The sequence below is a fragment of the Littorina saxatilis genome, linkage group LG13 (genome assembly GCF_037325665.1).
Source record: "Littorina saxatilis isolate snail1 linkage group LG13, US_GU_Lsax_2.0, whole genome shotgun sequence".
NCBI lineage: Eukaryota > Metazoa > Mollusca > Gastropoda > Littorinimorpha > Littorinidae > Littorina > Littorina saxatilis.
The window spans coordinates 2,526,901-2,545,329 of record NC_090257.1 but is presented as its reverse complement, the minus strand read 5'-3'; the positions used below and the strand labels follow the sequence as shown (position 1 = coordinate 2,545,329).

The 18,429-nt window shown below is 42.2% G+C and overlaps 1 protein-coding gene across 2 annotated transcripts in view; it reads left to right on the top strand.

Annotated features, from left to right (window-relative positions):
- LOC138946268 (lysine-specific demethylase 6A-like) overlaps positions 1-13,494 on the top strand; it is a 144,163-nt gene extending 130,669 nt beyond the window's left edge. For both annotated transcript variants that reach the window (XM_070317806.1, XM_070317807.1), the window contains 12 exons: positions 2-823; positions 1,037-1,152; positions 1,511-1,610; positions 1,933-2,003; positions 2,269-2,480; positions 2,873-3,078; positions 3,245-3,359; positions 3,844-3,988; positions 4,603-4,787; positions 5,139-5,265; positions 5,628-5,801; positions 6,247-13,494. In XM_070317806.1, the coding sequence (XP_070173907.1) occupies positions 2-823; positions 1,037-1,152; positions 1,511-1,610; positions 1,933-2,003; positions 2,269-2,480; positions 2,873-3,078; positions 3,245-3,359; positions 3,844-3,988; positions 4,603-4,787; positions 5,139-5,265; positions 5,628-5,801; positions 6,247-6,273 (2,300 nt within the window). In that variant the 3' untranslated portion in view covers positions 6,274-13,494. The remainder of the gene's footprint in view (position 1; positions 824-1,036; positions 1,153-1,510; positions 1,611-1,932; positions 2,004-2,268; positions 2,481-2,872; positions 3,079-3,244; positions 3,360-3,843; positions 3,989-4,602; positions 4,788-5,138; positions 5,266-5,627; positions 5,802-6,246) is intronic.
- The last annotated feature ends 4,935 nt before the right edge of the window (positions 13,495-18,429 follow it).

The following is an 18,429-nucleotide window of genomic DNA, read 5'->3' as shown; positions in this document are numbered from 1 at the left end:
GCTATGGGTCCACCCGCAGATGTGTTAACAACACGACCTGGGCAGCCAGCTCCCCAGCCACACCCCTCCTTCCCCGTCACCCCGGGGTCCTCCCCTCGGCTGGCCCACTACCCCCATAACATTCCACCCCCCACAGCGGCCCCCTCCGCCCCTCTTCCCTCACCGGCTGCGTACACGGGGGAGGGTGGGCGCCAGTTCTCATCGGAGGAAGAGATTCGTGCCTTCTACAAGTGTCAGGAGGGTTTGGTGTGTGAGGACCTGAAGCAGCAGATACGCAGCCCCTACAGTGTGTGGAACAGTCTGCCCGTGCGCTCCTCTCTGTCTAGTCACAGCGCTCTGTCGGGCCCCGCCCCCGCCAAGCAGTCGCGCCTCTCCGGCTCAGGCACCGCCCTGACCGGACACAGCGCAGCTTCTTTACATTCCTCGCCTTCCGCTGCTGCCGCTGCCGCTGCCTCTGCGGATCAGCACTCCTCTTCCTCCTCCAACTCGTCTCAGGTGTCTCCGGCTAAAGGGGGCGGCGGCTTGCTGTCGGTGGGCAAGTCGGTCTCCACGGAAACCAGCCCCTCCTCCGTCCCCTTTGTGGTGCAGAAGGACGACTTGAAACTTGTGATCAATTTCCGCAGCACGGTGGCCCCCCTCACCCCCACGGAGACCCCCTCCACCACCTGCTCGGCCACCAACACCCCCACCACCACCACCACCGCCTCCCACGCCACGTCAGTGTCAGCACAGACTCGGCCCGATGAGGTCAAGCCCGTGAAGGTGAAGAAGGAACGCAAAGACATGTCAGCTCAGGAAATACTCGACAGTGTCAAAGGCTTAGGTGAGGTTTTTAAAATTTTTATTTATTTATTATTTTTTCTCTCCTGCCTCGTTTTGCTGTTTTGATATCATTTGATGCTTGCTTCCATGGAGAAACTGAGTTTAATTGTAAGACCTGCTCACACTGAGTAGAAAATAGCAGCATTTCATTTGACATATCGGATGTTCACATGTGTCCGGGCGACTGACTGGTATGGTTGATGTGTTTTTGCAGGTGTGAAAGTGACCATCAGTTTACAAGGGGATGGTCTGCCCCCGCCCTGCAACCCCTCCCCCCCACAGCCACCGCTTCCCAAAGAGCAGCTCAACCCTCCTACACCAAGTGTTTATGTGAGTATCAACACAATCTGTTTGACTTCTCTCTTCTGATTCAACCCCTCTCTGTCTCCCTGTCTCTTGAGATAATCCACATTTTATTTGCTTTTGAAGAGTCTGTGGTGAAGATCTGTGGGATTTAAAATGGTCAAAGAATTGGTACTGCGGTCTGCCTGTTTTCTATCATCAAACCTATTAGAAGAGACGCTACAGGACTAGAAGGCTTACCAGTATTCCACATGTTTCTTTTACTCTGGAGCTACTAAAAAGTATCACAGAAAGACACAGTGTTTTAACCTGGAGATGTTAGTGCCTGTTCATTCCCAGAACCCTGACAGTTTGTATGACATGCGTTGTTGTGTTTGTGTTTCAGCTGGAGAGCAAAAAGGATGCCTTTTCTGCCGAGCTGCAGCATTACTGCCACACACAGCCCGTAGTGGTTATACGCGGCATTGCCACTGCCTTGAAGCTTGGTGAGCCACCTTTTTTTCTTCCCAATACATAGCATGTATAAGTAATACTGGGTTAACCAAAGATCCATTCACTCTCCTGCTCTACACGGGGAAAGTTGGCTAGACAAGCCTTCTTCCCCTGGTTGTAGACTAGGCAGGACGTGAATGAAAAATCTCTGATCTCAAAACAAAACAAAAAAGTGATCATGGTTTGTTTGCAGTGATGTTTGATGGCTTGTTTTTTGTCTTGCAATTAATTTAAGAAGAGAAAGAAAATGTGCTTTAACATACAAACTGCAAGTAAAGAGTGTTTGACCAAGTGTTTTGTGGTTGTGTGTTACAGACTTGGGGCTGTTCTCAACCAAAACCCTGGTGGAAGCCAATCCTGACCATGACGTAGAGGTCAGAACTCAGGTGAGATTTTTGTGTGTGTATGTGTGTGTGTGGGTGGCAAATAGGGGAGGGGAAGAGAAGGGAGTTTGTGTGTGTAAATGTATGTGTACAAGAGAGGGATCAAGAGAGTGTGTGTGTGCGCTTGTGTATTTGCACACACATAAAAAGAATGGGCATGGTGAGGGTGGGGTTTCTGTATAAACATCTCTCTGTACGGGTCCAATAAAAATATCACCCGTTATGATAAATAACACATAACTTGACAGTTTTGACACTGTGGTTGCAGAAGTTTCAAGCACCTGACGAGAACCGTGACGCCAACAATCAGCGCCTGTGGTATTGCCATAGCAACCGTGGCAAGAGTACCGTCAGCAAGTACGCTCAGTACCAGGCAGTGTCCTTCCAGGAATCGCTCAAGGAGGAACAGGACAAAGGCAAGATGTTCCAAAAACCGGAGAAAGAGTCCGACAGTGATTCCAACTCATCACAGCCCAAAAAGTAAGTTAGATTTTCATTTGTTCAAGTTGGGTGATGCGTGTCAAAAAGCCACTTTGTTGGTGTGTGTGTGTGTGTGTGTGTGTCTGTCTGTCTGTCTGTCTGTCTGTCTGTCTGTCTGTCTGTCTGTCTGATCTACTTAGACCTTTTGGTAGTGAAGAGTTTCTCATTCAGCCAGTGACTCTGAAAGCCTGCCTTACTTGAGCCTCAAGTGGACTTCAGTCATTTTACTGAATATTCAATGCTAAAGTTTTGTAATAGACTTCATGAAGTCAACTTTGCACCATTAATATTTACAAGCTTGGGTAATGAAAGGTAAACTAGGTTATACAGAGAAAAAGGACCTGCCAACAGCGAACAAAAAAAAGCTTATTCTTTTCTTTTGAATTTTGCAGGAAGGGGAAGAAGATGATCAGGTTCGGCACCAATGTGGACCTGTCGGATCAGGAGAAGTGGCGCCCGCAATTAGCGGAACTAACCAAGCTTCCAGCCTTCACGCGGGTGGTATCCGGAGGCAACACGCTCAGTCACGTCGGCCACAAGATCCTGGGCATGAACACCGTGCAGCTCTACATGAAGGTTCCGGGCTCTCGCACGCCAGGTAAGAATCGACTGCCTGTGTTGCCTACAAAAACATCTACCTGTGTTATTGACAAAAAAAATCTGCATTTGTAGATCTTTTAAAGAATTCATGATTTTTGCAGTAACACTTTCAGAGTTGCATCACGCACCATGTGGATGACACATTTTCTTTTTGTGTTGATCAGGTCACCAAGAGAACAACAACTTCTGTTCCGTCAACATCAACATTGGCCCTGGTGATTGTGAATGGTTCGCTGTGCCCGACGCTTACTGGGGAGTTATTGCCAACCTTAGTGAAAAGTGAGTGAACCTTCTTACAAATTTTCTCGTTTGGCTGTGTGGTCGTTTCTTTGCGTTCAGACATCTAATGTGTGGTGTAGCCGTTGTTTTTGGGTGTACTTTTGATATCTTTGTGTGTATTGCCAAGGAGTCAGCATTCAACACACACACTCACATACACACACACACACACACACACACACACACACACACACACACACACACACACACACACACACACACACACACACACACACACATACACACACACACACACACATTTCAGACTCACTCCCTTTCAAGACCCTGTTTTCTCAGATTTTCTGTTCATAACCACTGCAAATTCACCCCCATTTTAAAACTCCCTCCTTTTGAAGACCTGATTTTCTCAGATTTGTGGAGGTCCTAGATAGAGAGGTTCCACTGTATTGCTTGCTTGGGTGGTTGGTTTGTTATGTGGTAGCCGTTTGTCAGGATAAGCAACAAACTGTGATATGTGTTGCAGGAACGGAGTGGACTACCTGAAGGGTTCGTGGTGGCCCATCCTGGAAGACCTGTACGATCACAATGTTCCCGTCTACCGCTTCGTCCAGAAGCCCGGCGACCTCGTCTGGATTGGACCCGGCACTGTCCACTGGGTGCAAGCCATTGTGAGTTCTTTTTTTTTTTTTTAACTGTATTCCTGTCTGACCCTTCTTTGTTCTGTTTGTTCATTTGGTCAGCCTTGTATCAGCAGGAGCCAGTACTTGTCTTGCTGGATTGATTCGCACATTTTTGTGTAATTTGAAACAAGGATGGTTATTAAGGGAGGTTGTCTGTATGGCATACACACCCACAACACATGTAGTTTTGCGATGTTGCTGCTGTTTTGTGAAGTAGAGCATTGGGAGTGAGCCCAGGACTTCAACATTTGAAGGTTTTGTTTTGTGAAGTAGAGCATTGGGAGTGAGCCCAGGACTTCAACATTTGAAGGTTTTGTTTTGTGAAGTAGAGCATTGGGAGTGAGCCCAGGACTTCAACATTTGAAGGTTTTGTGTTTGAGAAAGTGAAAGCAGCATCTGTTCATGATAATAATAATAATGATAAGGATATCTCTATGACGCCTTGCAATACAATTAAATACAACATACATTGTACCTACACAAACAATTCTGTTGATAAGATATATCTGGATTTTGTTCAGGGTGTGTGCAACAGCATTGCATGAAGATGTTATGTTATACATGTAGCAAGCAACTCATGAGTCATGTTACCATGTGTGCAGGGTTGGTGCAACAACATTGCATGGAATGTGGGCCCCATGACATACCATCAGTACAAGCTGGCGGTGGAGCGCTACGAGTACAACAAGCTGCAGCACTACAAGTCCATCGTTCCCATGGTGCACCTGTCCTGGAACCTGGCACGCAACCTGCGCACACACGACGCCATGATGTACAGCCAGATCAAGTGAGTGGCTCTACCTTCGCTGACACATAATTAGGAACATCTAATACCATTTACAAATTTATTAAAATGATAAATTAAAAAGGCAAGGATTTGGTTTAGCGTCAGCAAAACACTGAAACTTCTTTGAAATTGCCAACAATTTTGTTTTAATCATGGTTGGGAAATGATTACGCCAATACACTGCCTTACTTTTGAAAAAAATGTCTGAACTTTTATGGCCGTTTTGGAAGATTTGAACAAAAATGTCCGTTTGATAAATGAGTGTGTACTTGTACACATTTATCGTGTGAGTTGGTGTGTGTGAAAAGAAAGAGATGAAGAAAATACTGATGAAAGTGACTGTGTGTGCAGAAACGTGTGTCAGCGATCGTTAATGCAGCAACAGCTGACCCTGGACCTGGTGCAGGAGTTGGGCAAGACTCTGAACCCTCAGCTCCGGATAGAGAACGAGGAGACTTACTACTGTGAAGACTGCGAGGTAAGCAAGCCCTGCATGGCCAACATGCTCTTCCCTCTGGCGCAAAAACTTCACCTCAACAGATCACATCTCAAACTTCACCATTGAATAAATCACATATCAGACTTCACCATTGAATAAATCATATATCAGACTTCACCTCTGAACAGATCACATGTGTCTGATATTGCAATTGCACTAAAAACAATTTAAAAACAAATGGATGGCTTTTTTGCTGACCTGTGCACGAGCTCACCCATACAAAGCCAGGCATACTTATTTCCGGAGTTCATATGTTGACCCAAATGAAAATAAGAGGAAGACGTATTGTAGACAGCGTTGTCTATGAATTCTCAAACAACTGTTTGTGTTTGCTTGACCAGGAGGAGGTGTTCAACATCCTGTTTGTGAAGAAGAGCAAGGAGGACCACTCTCACCTGGTGTACTGCCAGAACTGCGCCCTCAAGGCCTCCCCCTCCCTGGAGGAACACGCCGTCCTCTATCAGTACCGCATGGAGGATCTCATCGAGGTCTACGACAGCTTCCTCCCATTTCAGGTGAGTTGGCTGACATTCCACCGTCTCTGGTGTGTTCCGTTGTGAGGTTAGAGTATTCTTTTTGTGTGTGTATGTGTTTGCTCTAACATCACAACCAAACACACTACAGAGCATTCTTGTTGTCTTGTGTGTGTCATGGTTGCGTGTTGCTGTGGCTGAATTGGTGAAGCTTTAGTGCGAAGTAATGTGCCTGAAGAATGTGAAGATCTTAAAACCAAGGAAAAGTAATGATCGTGCCATGGTATAGATTACTCAAAAAAAGAAATGAGTCGAGATATTTTATTCTGAAAAGCAACCACAGTGTTTGAAAAGCTGTTTAAAAGTTTGTGTGTGTGTGTGTGTAATTCTCCGTGTTTGAGACTTGTGTGTGAGTGTTATCCCAGAACAAAAATAAGTTTGGGTCATGCATACAGATGTTACGATGGAATCCTGTCTGTTTCAGCAGCAGCCTCACAGTTTCTTCATGAGTTGATGACGTGCAGACGGCAGCTCTCTCTTCCCTCTGGCTCCCTGTCCAATCCCCTCACCTGTCTGCCTTCCTGGTCAGCGCAGCGTCCACCGCACTCCCGTACACACAACACACACCTCCAGCCACACCAGAAGACTCCCACGGCCGACAGACTCCCTAGACTCCTGGCTGGTCAGTTACTTTCAGGAGTGACTCCCACGGCCAAAAGACTCTTGACTCCCAGCTGGCCAGATACTTGCAGGAGTGACTCCCATGGCCGACAGACTCCCTAGACCCCCGGCTGGCCAGTTACTTTCAGGAGTGATTCCCACGGCCGAAAGACTCTAGACGCCCGGCTGGCCAGTTACTTTCAGGAGTGACTCCCACGGCCGAAAGACTCCCTGGACTCCCGGCTGGCCAGTTTCTTTCAGGAGTGACTTCCCTGGAGCAGACTCGTGTGTGGAGACTCCTTCAGTGCCCGATCCCAGGACTCCCCCTTCCTCCTGTGCAGCTAACGGGCAACATTATCTCCACGCCTCTTTTGTGATACCTTCACCAACATCTCGCTTCACAGCCCATCATCATCACCACTAACGTCACAGCTGCAACAGCGAACAATTGATCATCGTCTTGAGCTGAGACACTTACTGAAATAGCACAGTTGTGTGCTCAACCAGCTGAGACGAGCATATTTATTGTCTCAGCTCAGCCGCTGAAGTCAATGGACTTTTAGATAATACCCACAGCCACTCATCTCATCTGACATGAAAAGCCAACTGCGATTGCCATTGCCTCGTACAACTACAAGATCACGGTTTTGGTTTTGGAGATATCTTTCAGTTGACAGCATATTGATTAACTCGACACATTTGCATCCCAGGAATATTCCACTGTGGTTTGAAATATGTACTAACTTGAAAAACGATTTTATTCACAAGTTTATTACGTATGCAGCAATATGTGTTAACGAAAAATGGCATTTGAGGTAAATAAGTATATTATGGGGACTTGACTACACGTGTGAACATTTACACCCACTGTAATCGATATGTATTTATGAATGACTTAAAGGCAGTTTTTACCATTCTGCGAAGAAGCCGCTATAAGTGGGACTATCCTATCCTTCCCCCGCCTTTGAGAATCCTGTATGAATTGGCTTGTACGATTTTGTACAGAATAGGAGTCACAAGAAAGCAAATCACCGTCAAGCCTTGTAGACAACATCAGGAGCAGATTCAAAGAATCTGTTGTATAATTTAGGGTAACAGATGTAAGTGCATTCGGCTCAATACCCTGTGATATTTCTGATCTTGTTACCACTCTGATCAGTGTCGGTACTCACAGTTTTGACAACAAAGGTTTTATAACACCTGCCTTGTTCGGTTGTCAGGGAAGCCGTGCAACCTCGTTGCTAGGACAACAGATCAGGGACATAGACGTGACACAGCAAGCCATGTAGTATTCTGTTTATCCTACATACTGTACTTACGTGTATTTGACTGAAAATGTCCTGCAGTCGAGGCAGCTAAATTGAAGACGCTTGTTTTGGAACCTCCATCTCTTCTGAAGCCTCGTGCAATCTATTACGTCAAAGGAAAGAAACGTCACTCTGACAGTGTGACGTGTTAGTTCTACAAATTCATCGAGGGTAATTAGCGAGCACAATTTTTTTTCTATAATAAAGTTTGTTTCTGTGACTTTGGCATCACAAGCAGTGGAAAAACAGGTCCCTGCCAGACTTGCTTGACATGACCTCATTTCACGAGTGTCTCTCTCACGTATGTAGGATAAAATATGATTATGTCAGCAACTTACGAACTACTTTGGCAGCAAAGTTTCATGCTGACTGGTTTTTTTTTTTGATTGTTTAAAACAACTTGTTTTTCTCTTTAACACCTGCAGAGAATTTCAGAAATCTGCACCGTGTCTTAAGGATAATCTGCTTCAACCATTGTTCACTTGTTAACTTATATAGTTTTGTCTCTTTTTTTCACACGCATCTCCCAGTTGAAAAGCCGGAAACTGACCATCACCCATTTTCATCCTTGAGGCTATCGTTCACCTAGACAACCTAACTATGCAACAGAAATGAAATGAAAACAAATAACTGCCAAGGATTGCTGCTTCATCACCGCATCGGTTATTCTTGATCACTGGTTTGCACACACAAATGTTTATAAAAGGATGTTATTTATTCCTTTAACAAGAGGCCAGTCCAGTTTATGCTTACAATTGCCAAATTCATGAATATTCCAAGGAGTCGTTTATTTATTTATTTATTGTCTCGTTTCTTCTCGTGTACGATTTATGACTTGATATGTAGATTTATATTGTTCCTCTCACTGTCTTTGAGCTCAATTGGTTTGGTTTTGACTTCGTTGTTTAATTTTTTGATGTATGGATAGACATTTCTTCGGTGAAGCCTAGCAGGTTTACAATAGCATAAGTGTGTTAGTAACAGTCTGGTTATGTGTCTGATAGGAAATGTGAAGGTAGCCTGTTCTTCTGTGTTGGAGGTAGCTTGTGCTATGTGTCGAACAGTAGCGAAAGTAGTGGTAAATGTAGTTGTCTTTTGTTGTCATTTCTGGCGGAAAAGTGGATTTCAAATGGACAAATTATGTTCAAGACTGCAGAATTATTTGTGGACAGTGGTTACAAAGGTATTGACTAAAGCGTTTGCACAAGTGTGTGTTGCGAAGCTTTATTAAATTATTTTGATGCCTTTGTTAGAGAAGTGTTTTCAACTGATTTATACAGTTACAGTGTGTAGCATCTGTGAAGTAGATATCTTGTGTCTGTGGTGTGGTCACGTGCATATTATTTATTATCATTACTCATTGAAGCTAATATTTATTTGAGAACATAATCAGCCTTAAATGGGCGCAAGTATCAATATACCATGCGTATACCACTCTACAGTCATGGTGATAATAACAATGATATATGTCATTTGATGTGTGTTAATTGAACTATATATCATATGTAATATATGGTTATTATTCACATGTCTATGCTGATTTTGAAAGTTGTGTGCATCAAGTGAGGTTGGGCCTTGAGCATTAGAAATTGAGCAAGAAAAGACTTAGCGATGAAAAAAAGGAATTTTAAAAGAAGTATTGATATGCTGAAGCAGGAATGAATGGCAGATGAAATCTTGCTACAACAGCAAATTATAATTGTTGGTTAATTTTTCCTCTTTTTTTTTTTAACCCACCTCGGAATGAACATCGAAAAACGTCCACTTATTGATGTGTTATTTGTGTTGTTTGCCATCTTGAGACGTGAAGTGTTAATAGTCATCTAAATGTTTAAATAAGGCTCTGTTCCAAGTCTTGTTCTCAATGAAGGAAGATGCTGTTATTACTTTTGATACCTGACTTGTGGAATAGACTGCTAAATCGACATCACAATGGCAGGTTCGGGTCTCTGATACTTCACTTGTATAAATGGTACGGTAGATGCACCAATGAGAATTCATTTTCATTTCATCAACGCCAGCGACACTACCTTTTCCTCTTGTTGGACTTCTATGTTCCTCTCTTTCTCACACTCTCTGTCACCATCTCGTAGTTCTATGTTCCTCTCTTTCTCACTCTCTCTGTCACCATCTCGTAGTTTTTCTGTAACCGTTTCGTTATGTTGCTTTGAGAGAAAATGTGTATAATGTTTACTACAACCATGAAACTCAGGGACAATGAACACCCTGGTGCTGTTAATGTCAATACAAGTTCAAATGGGGAAAAAAGGAACTACAACCTTGCTGATATTTTGAGGTGAACAACACAACCTCAGGTTAGCCTTGGTGAACGAACAATTTACACCTAACTGAGCAGATGTAGGACGACCCTGCAGTCTTGTGTTGATGTCATAAATGTGTTGTAAGTTCTAATCTTGTGTGGATGCCTGTAACTGTCTTCTGGTAGTGTTTTTTTTAATAGAGGGCAGTCTTTGATAGTGCTTTTATGTTATGGACAAGTAGGTTATTGTGACGCACAGTTGTGTCACAGTTCTGAACAAAGTACCATATGTGCAGCCTTTTGCAAAAATGGCTTGAATACATAGTCACGAAGGGGATGTTAAGGCCAAAAAACAACTGGCATGTGAGACATAGTCTCATAGAAACAAGGGCTGGCTTTTCAAATCAACAATTTTGAGGGGAGATACCGAAGTATGCAGAACATACCACAAGGTTTTGGAGCTGCAAGAGACGATGCTGAGAATCAATTACTGAAAAGAATGGGATTTCAGTTTCACTGAGGCAAGCTGACGAATGAAGATGTTTTTGAAGGCTGAGGATACTAAAGTGCCACTGTTGTTGGTAATCCACAGTCTGCTAGTGCAGACTGGGTCTTCATACAAAGCTGGGAGATACGGCAAGGCAGAAAGACTGGCAAATGCAGTCACCGGAATGGACAGAAAGACGGGTGTGTTGGCTATGCGATGGAGGTTTTATTGTCTTGGGCCAACAGTCCAGTGTGGAAAGATTTGCATGTTTCACAGACACGGGAAGCAAGACTGGAATGTTTCTTGCACTTGTGATTTGTTTGTGGAACATATGACGGGGAGTTTGGGACACTGTTTTCTCTCTCTCCAAATCTTTGTTGGTTGGAAGCCTGCATAATGTATTGTGAATGCTGTGCGAGTGATGACGAACCAAAAGACAGATACGTCTTTGTTACTGGTGAGATATTGTGTCCACGCAAAATCCCTTGTCATTCACAAGTTCTGTAGCTGTGCAGAACTTTTTTTTCCCAGTACCCCCTGTTCACCCTTTTTTTTCTCAAAGAGTTTGATTGTTGTTGAGACAATGTGAGGTGATCTTGATGTTGTGTTTGTTACGTTTGGTGTTAAGTGGACAAGATTATGAAACAAGTGGTGTAGCTCAGAGGGATAACAATTCTTTCCTTTAATCCGTAATGTGATGAGCTGAAAATGCCTACGTTCAGGAAGAAAACAAATCTTGCTACCATAATAGAATATCAATTTATTTAATACGTTTGCATTGTGCTTGTGAAACACATGGGTATAACGGTTGTACGAATGCTTTTTGGTGCACAAGATACTGCATATTTTGTCTTTGGTTCAGATTCTAAGGGGTAGTAGTGGGATTTATTTACGTCCCACCCCCTCCGTGAACTCTGCTCACAGACAGAAAAGTTTGAGAGTGGGGAGGGAGGTTACTTCCATTGTTTGATCTCAGCGTGACACGTGTTTGTATCGACACTGTCACTCTTTCTTGTTTGCTTGTCGCTCACTCTAGGTCCACGGAAGATAATAACCGAATGTAATAGGGAATGGTATTCTCCCCCACCCCCTCTTAACCTACTTGACTACTTCAGCATGAGCAATGCAACATCCTTTGCCTAGTTTAGTGAAGACAATAGAATTGCCTGCCAAATGCCTTATGTTTTAAGGTTAGGCGTTGGGTGTAACACCCGTTTCGTTTGGGGCAAGCAGTCTTTTGTAATCTACTGTTTCTTGCAAGAAGTTACCGATTCCCATTCGGCAAGATGGATTTGTCAGACATTTTAAACAGTCATTGCCAATTATCACTTTGCATATGCTGGCAAACTTTTTAAAAGTTGTACAAGTTAAATTTGTTCAAGTTTGAGTTCTCATTCATTGGTGTTTGTAACTGTATATATTTTGTGAATAGAACTGTGAATGAGAGAGTGGGAGAGGAGATTTGTTGAGGAAAGAGATTGTTTGTTATCGGTACGCGTATGCCGCATTGTTAACAAAGCTAACTTTGTGTACAGTCACTTGTGCATGGGAGACTTCTAGAATCATACCGTAAAGCTGAATCTTGTACAGAAAGTATTGAGAGTTGAGTGGAACAATTCCGTTGTACAAACTGATAACAGAACTTGGGAATTGTGTGACTGTCTAGATTGTAGCTGGAATAAACTGTGAAGGATGTTGATGTTATACATGTACATTAGAGAGTAGCTTTTATGTCCAGCACATCCGAAGATTGCTCGAAGTAAAGATGTAGTTAAACATTGGCAGGAGACTGAATTTTTTGGACTTTTCATCCAGGAAAAAACAAATTACTGTCTGAAATAGTAAGATTTTAAATTTAATTTTTATGACTTTTTAAATTTTTTTTTATAGCAACAGGAATCGGTGAAGAATAAGAACGTAAACACAGTTAGACTTCATCGCTGATATACTGTGTTGGAACTTTGGAGTTTGTAGATACTAAAAATTGTGATGTCTGATGTGGTAGAAACATATCAGGTCTTGTCTCAACAGACATACATAGTCAAACCCAAATTCACATGTCAGAATGTTTTCGTTTTGTTCAATGGGCGGTTGGACTGAAGTAATTGTACTTTGCTTCTCATCATATTAATTTTGTCACACTACTCGCTTGAGGCGCACATGGTTATATTTAACATTTTATTTCAGATGAATTATATTTCTTTTTATTTTGATTTTTGAATGTATTTCCCTCGGAATTGTCTTCTTGAGTCTACCTCTTTCTGTTGGAACTAATTTAAAGTTGTCTTTTTTGATTTTGAAATGGTTGTACCATTGCTTGGATTATACATTTGTCATGTTGCACAGTCGAGTTTGGTTAATTAGAAATTGTGTGAATCAGAATATATGAAGTTTTAAAAGAATTGGAACATTCGTGAGACCTTTTGTTTTTGGGGTGGGGATCAAATTGAAATCTTCACCCAAGTTAAGAATTCAGATTGTTGATTATTCACATGTACATCCTATTCATCCTACTTTTCACCCCAATTCACACTTTGATGAGGGGAAAAAAGCGTTACAATCAGGGGCGGATCATATCCTTTTCAGGGGGGGGGGGGGGGTTCTAGACTTCTTTTAGGGAACATTTTGATGAAAATCAAGGGAAATGGAGCAATCTGGTGCAATCTGAGCATCAGTTTTTCTTTATTTTCAATTTTTTAATTTTTTTTTTAGGCTCCGCCCCTGACAATTCATGTGCGTACAATAGAAAGATTAAAAGTTTAATTGAAGATCAAATCTCATTTTTGTTTTCTAATGTGTTACATGCTTCATCAGATATTTTTCATTCATGGTTTCTATCAGGTGGATGTTTTTCAGATTTTTATAAGATATGTCAAATTGAATACAAATTTGTATGGAATGCAAGGAAAAATTGTTTCTCTTTTATATTTGTTTCAGTTTGACATGATTGTATTTTTGTCATTTTTGGAAAAATTGATGTTTACTTTATTGTGAAATAAAGTTTATCTTTTGCAATAAGCAGGTGCTTTTGTTCTATTGTCAGTATACTTTTGTGCATGGATTTGTGTGTGTGTGTGTTCATAAACCAGTATTGGCTGAAAAAGATGTAGCTGTTCTGAACAAAGAGAAATTGCAAGATAACGACAAGTAAAAAGAAAAAAAGTTCAAATGACCTTGACATTGCACAAAACATATAAGTAATACATCACAATACCAAATCTGATCACCCAGCAAAGTACCACTGTTAAAAAGTTATGGAAAAGTATGTCTGGATGGGACGGCGTAGAAAAGGCGGCGCGGTGACTTGGGTCATACAGACGAACGGACAGAGGATGGACACTATCCAAAAGCAATAGGCTAAGCTCAGTCCTCCAACACGCACACCCACCTCGGGGCTTGTCCAGTTTAATATACACACATGAACACACACACACACACACACACATCGAGGCTATTACACACAGAGGCTCAAACACACACTCTCTCTCTCTCTCCAATGAAAAAATTGAATACTTCTAAGAAACAAAGGAAGGTGTGCGCTCTAAATTAAGACAACAATTGCAAGTGAAATTTACACATAACCATGCTCCTCCAGCACCAGAGAGACAAACAAGTCGCATAAAGCGAAATTACTACATTTAGTCAAGCTGTGGAACTAACAGAATGAAACTGAACGCACTGCATTTTTTCACAGTGACCGTAGTCCGCCGCTCGTGCAAAAGGCAGTGAAATTAACGAGCCTGTTTAGCGCGGTAGTGGTTGCGCTGTGCTGCATAGCATGCTTTTCTGTACCTCTCTTCGTTTAAACTTTCTGAGCATGTTTTTAATCCAAACATATCATATCTATATGTTTTTGGAATCAGGAACCGACAAGAAATAAGATGAAATTGTTTTGAAATCAATTTTGAAAATTTAATTTTAATCATAATTTTTTTATATTTTTTAATTTTGAGAGCTTGTTTTTAATCCAAATATAACATATTTATATGTTTTTGGAATCAGAAAATGATGAAGAATAAGATGAACGTAATTTCGGATCGTTTTATAAAAAAGATAATTTTAATTACAATTTTCAGATTTTTAATGACCAAAGTCATTAATTAATTTTTATGCCTCCAAGCTGAAATGCAATACCAAATTCCGGCCTTCATTGAAGATTGCTTGACCAAAATTTCAATCAATTTTATTGAAAAATGAGGGTGTGACAGTGCCGCCTCAACTTATACAAAAAGCCGGATATGACGTCATCAAAGACATTTGTCCAAAAAATGAAAAAAAGGTCTGGGGATATCATACCCAGGAACTCTCATGTAAAATTTCATACAGATCGGTCCAGTAGTTTACTCTGAATCGCTCTACACACACACACAGACACACATACACCACGACCCTCGTCTCGATTCCCCCTCTATGTCGATTCCCCCTCTATGTTATAACATTTAGCCAAAACTTGACTAAATGTAAAAAGCATTGAAATGGACACAAGGTTTTAACCCTCGAAAAGGATGATCGTTGCAAGACCATAACTGAAGTCTTCAAACACTCTTATTAACACTTACTTGCACCAGGGACCTATATTTTGTCTATGCTTGCACAGACAAACATACAAAAAATTGGTAACTGATAAATCCGTTGCAAGAAATATGTTGCCTCTCAGAATATTCTTTTCTATTTAGATTAACCATAATGATATTGTTAATTATTTGATAGAACATAATATTTATTTATGGTCATAATTTTCACGAGTTTTTATTCATAACTAACTGGGGAATAAATAAAAAACGCTCGCGCTGGACCCGAGTACTCTTCAGATTGGTTCGCTCCCCCAGTATGAAAGTTTTTGTCTTGTGCACGTTTAAGACCAAGTGATTGATCTGTGTGAATTACAGGCATTCCCTTTGCTATATAAATACATTGCATGCGAGCCGAGGATGTGCGTGGTGACTGGCCTTTCTCTTTTATTTGTAACTTTTGATCACAGTGAAAATGCACACACACACATTCACACATTCACACACACACACACACACACACACACACACTCTCTCTCTCCCTCACTCTCTTCCTCTCTATCTCTCTCTCTTACACACACACACACACACACACACACACACACACACACACACACACACACACACACACGAGTACAGCGGACTCATGCACGCGCACGCACACACACACACACACACACACACACACACACACACACACACAGTAACACTAACACATGTGCACAAAATGAACACACACACCATAGATGTGTAAATACATGCACACACACACCGCGCGAGAGAAAAAGACGTCAAAGACCGTGACGTAATCTTTTTATGACGCTATATTTCTCGTCAATGTGTGACGCGTTCGGCTGTTCTATGAGACTGCCTGGCTGGCTGTGGCTCCGCGAATTCCCCCCGCCGCCAAGTCGTTTTTTGACTCACATGCGAAGCAAAAGTGAGTCTATGTACTCACCCGAGTCGTCCGTCCGTCCGTCCGTCCGTCCGTCCGGAAAACTTTAACGTTGGATATTTCTTGGACACTATTCAGTCTATCAGTACCAAATTTGGCAAGATGATGTATGATGACAAGGCCCCAAAAAACATACATAGCATCTTGACCTTGCTTCAAGGTCAAGGTCGCAGGGGCCATAAATGTTGTCTAAAAAACAACTATTTTTCCCATTTTTCCCATTTTCTCTGAAGTTTTTGAGATTGAATACCTCACCTATATATGATATATAGGGCAAAGTAAGCCCCATCTTTTGATACCAGTTTGGTTTACCTTGCTTCAAGGTCAAGGTCACAGGAGCTCTTCAAAGTTGGATTGTATACATATTTTGAAGTGACCTTGACCCTGAACAATGGAAGATAACTGTTTGAAACTTAAAAATTATGTGGGGCACATGTTATGCTTTCATCATGAGACACATTTGGTCACATATGATCAAGGTCAAGGTCACTTTGACCCTTATGAAATGTGACCAAAATAAGGTAGTGAACCACTAAAAGTGACCATATCTCATGGTAGAAAGAGCCAATAAGCACCATTGTACTTCCTATGTCTTGAATTAACAGCTTTGTATTGCATGACCTTGGATGACCTTGACCTTGGGTCGGGTCAAGGTCACATGTATTTTGGTAGGAAAAATGTGTAAAGCAGTTCTTAGTGTATGTCATTGCTAGGTTTAGCTGAAGGTCAAGGTCATGTAAAGGTCAAGCATGTGAGTCGTATGGGCTTTGCCCTTCTTGTTTGTGGTTTATTTCGCATTTAGGTCCCAGGTAACATTATGAAGTTTTAATACGATCAATCGGACCTATTATCAAGTTTGTGTATCAACTTTTGAACGAACTGCGCCCAGTAGTTTCCCAGCAATAAGTGTTAAGTCGAGACACACACACACACACACACACACACTAGCGTACTCGGGGATAACACTGTTCCCTACATGTAACAAATCGAGGTTGTGAATGCGGGTTCAGTTGAGCTTTCAGGTGAAACGTGGATTGTCAAAGTAAAAGCCAATCAGGCTAATTGTTTGATGTATGTGTGCAAGGGCGGATCAATTCACTTTGGAGGGGGGGGGGGGGTTACAAAATGACTGCGAAGATACAAATTGACGGCGCCGAAGGCGCCTAAGCCTCTAGGGGGTCTGGGGGCATGCCCCCCCGGACATTTTTTTTTATCCAAAGAAGCAAAATAGAGCTATCTGGTGCATCCTGAGCCAATAAATTACCTCTTTTTTTTGGGGTGGGGGGGTGGGGGGGTTACGTAACCCGTGTAACCCCCCCCCCCCCCCGATCCGCCCTTGGTGTGGAACCATCGCGGCTTTGGATTCGTGTTTCCAAGGACAACGAGTGTAAGCATTCACTCTCAAAGACCCAATCAATGTCAGTTGATGATTACCGCTGCGACTCATGGTCATATCAAGTTTTAACTCTGTAATCGCCGCAAAACCGTGATGCACAACGAAAAGTCATAAAAGACTTTAAAAAAAAAGGAATATACTCAAAACTTACTGAATAAGCTGGCAGCTCTGTACATTTTCAGACTAGAAGACAAGCGACGAACAAGTTACGTTTGACGTCACAGACAAGTATGACGTGTTATCTCGAACTTCGTCTGAGGCGTTGGGGCCCAGAATTGAGGGGTATCATCACGATCACGGGGAAGGGACAATTTAGCTTTCACGATCACAGTTACCTTGATTTTTGTTTTCACGATCACAAACACCTTGACGAATAGAGGATCATAGAGTGATACAGCTCTAAAAAAATGTACGTTGAAAATAAAATGCTTTGAAATAATGCCCATCACGATCACGAAAACAAATGACGATCACGATCACGGAGTCCTCCGAAAAACGGCGTATGGCTGCCTAAATGGCGGGGTAAAAAACGGTCATACACGTAAAATTCCACTCGTGCAAAAAACATGAGTGTACATGGGAGTCATTTCAGCCCACGAACGCAGAAGAACTGAGAAGACGATCACGAGACTTTATTTTTTTGTCATCACGGATCACGGGCAAAGTCCCATCACGATCACAGAAATTGAAATTTCGGCAATCACGGTCACAGAAAGGTCAAAAAACGCCAATCACGATCACGATTTTAAACCCCGGGGTTTGGGGCCCTCAGAATTGCATTCTAAAAATTACGTTCAGAATAGGGATCCCCATGTAGTATTGTGCGTACCTTTGCTCATCCAAAATGATGACAAAAACGATGTTTGGTGGCTTGTTGTCAGACCAGCTTTTTTGTTGGTCCTCACTGGGACCATAGAGGGCCCCAAAGGGGGGGTATCATCACGATCACGGGAAGGGAAATTTTAGCTTTCACGACTGATCACAGTTACCTTGATTTTTGTTTTCACGATCACAAACACCTTGACGAATAGAGGATCATAGAGTGATACAGCTGTGAAAAATGTACGTTGAAAATAAAATGCTTTGCAATAATG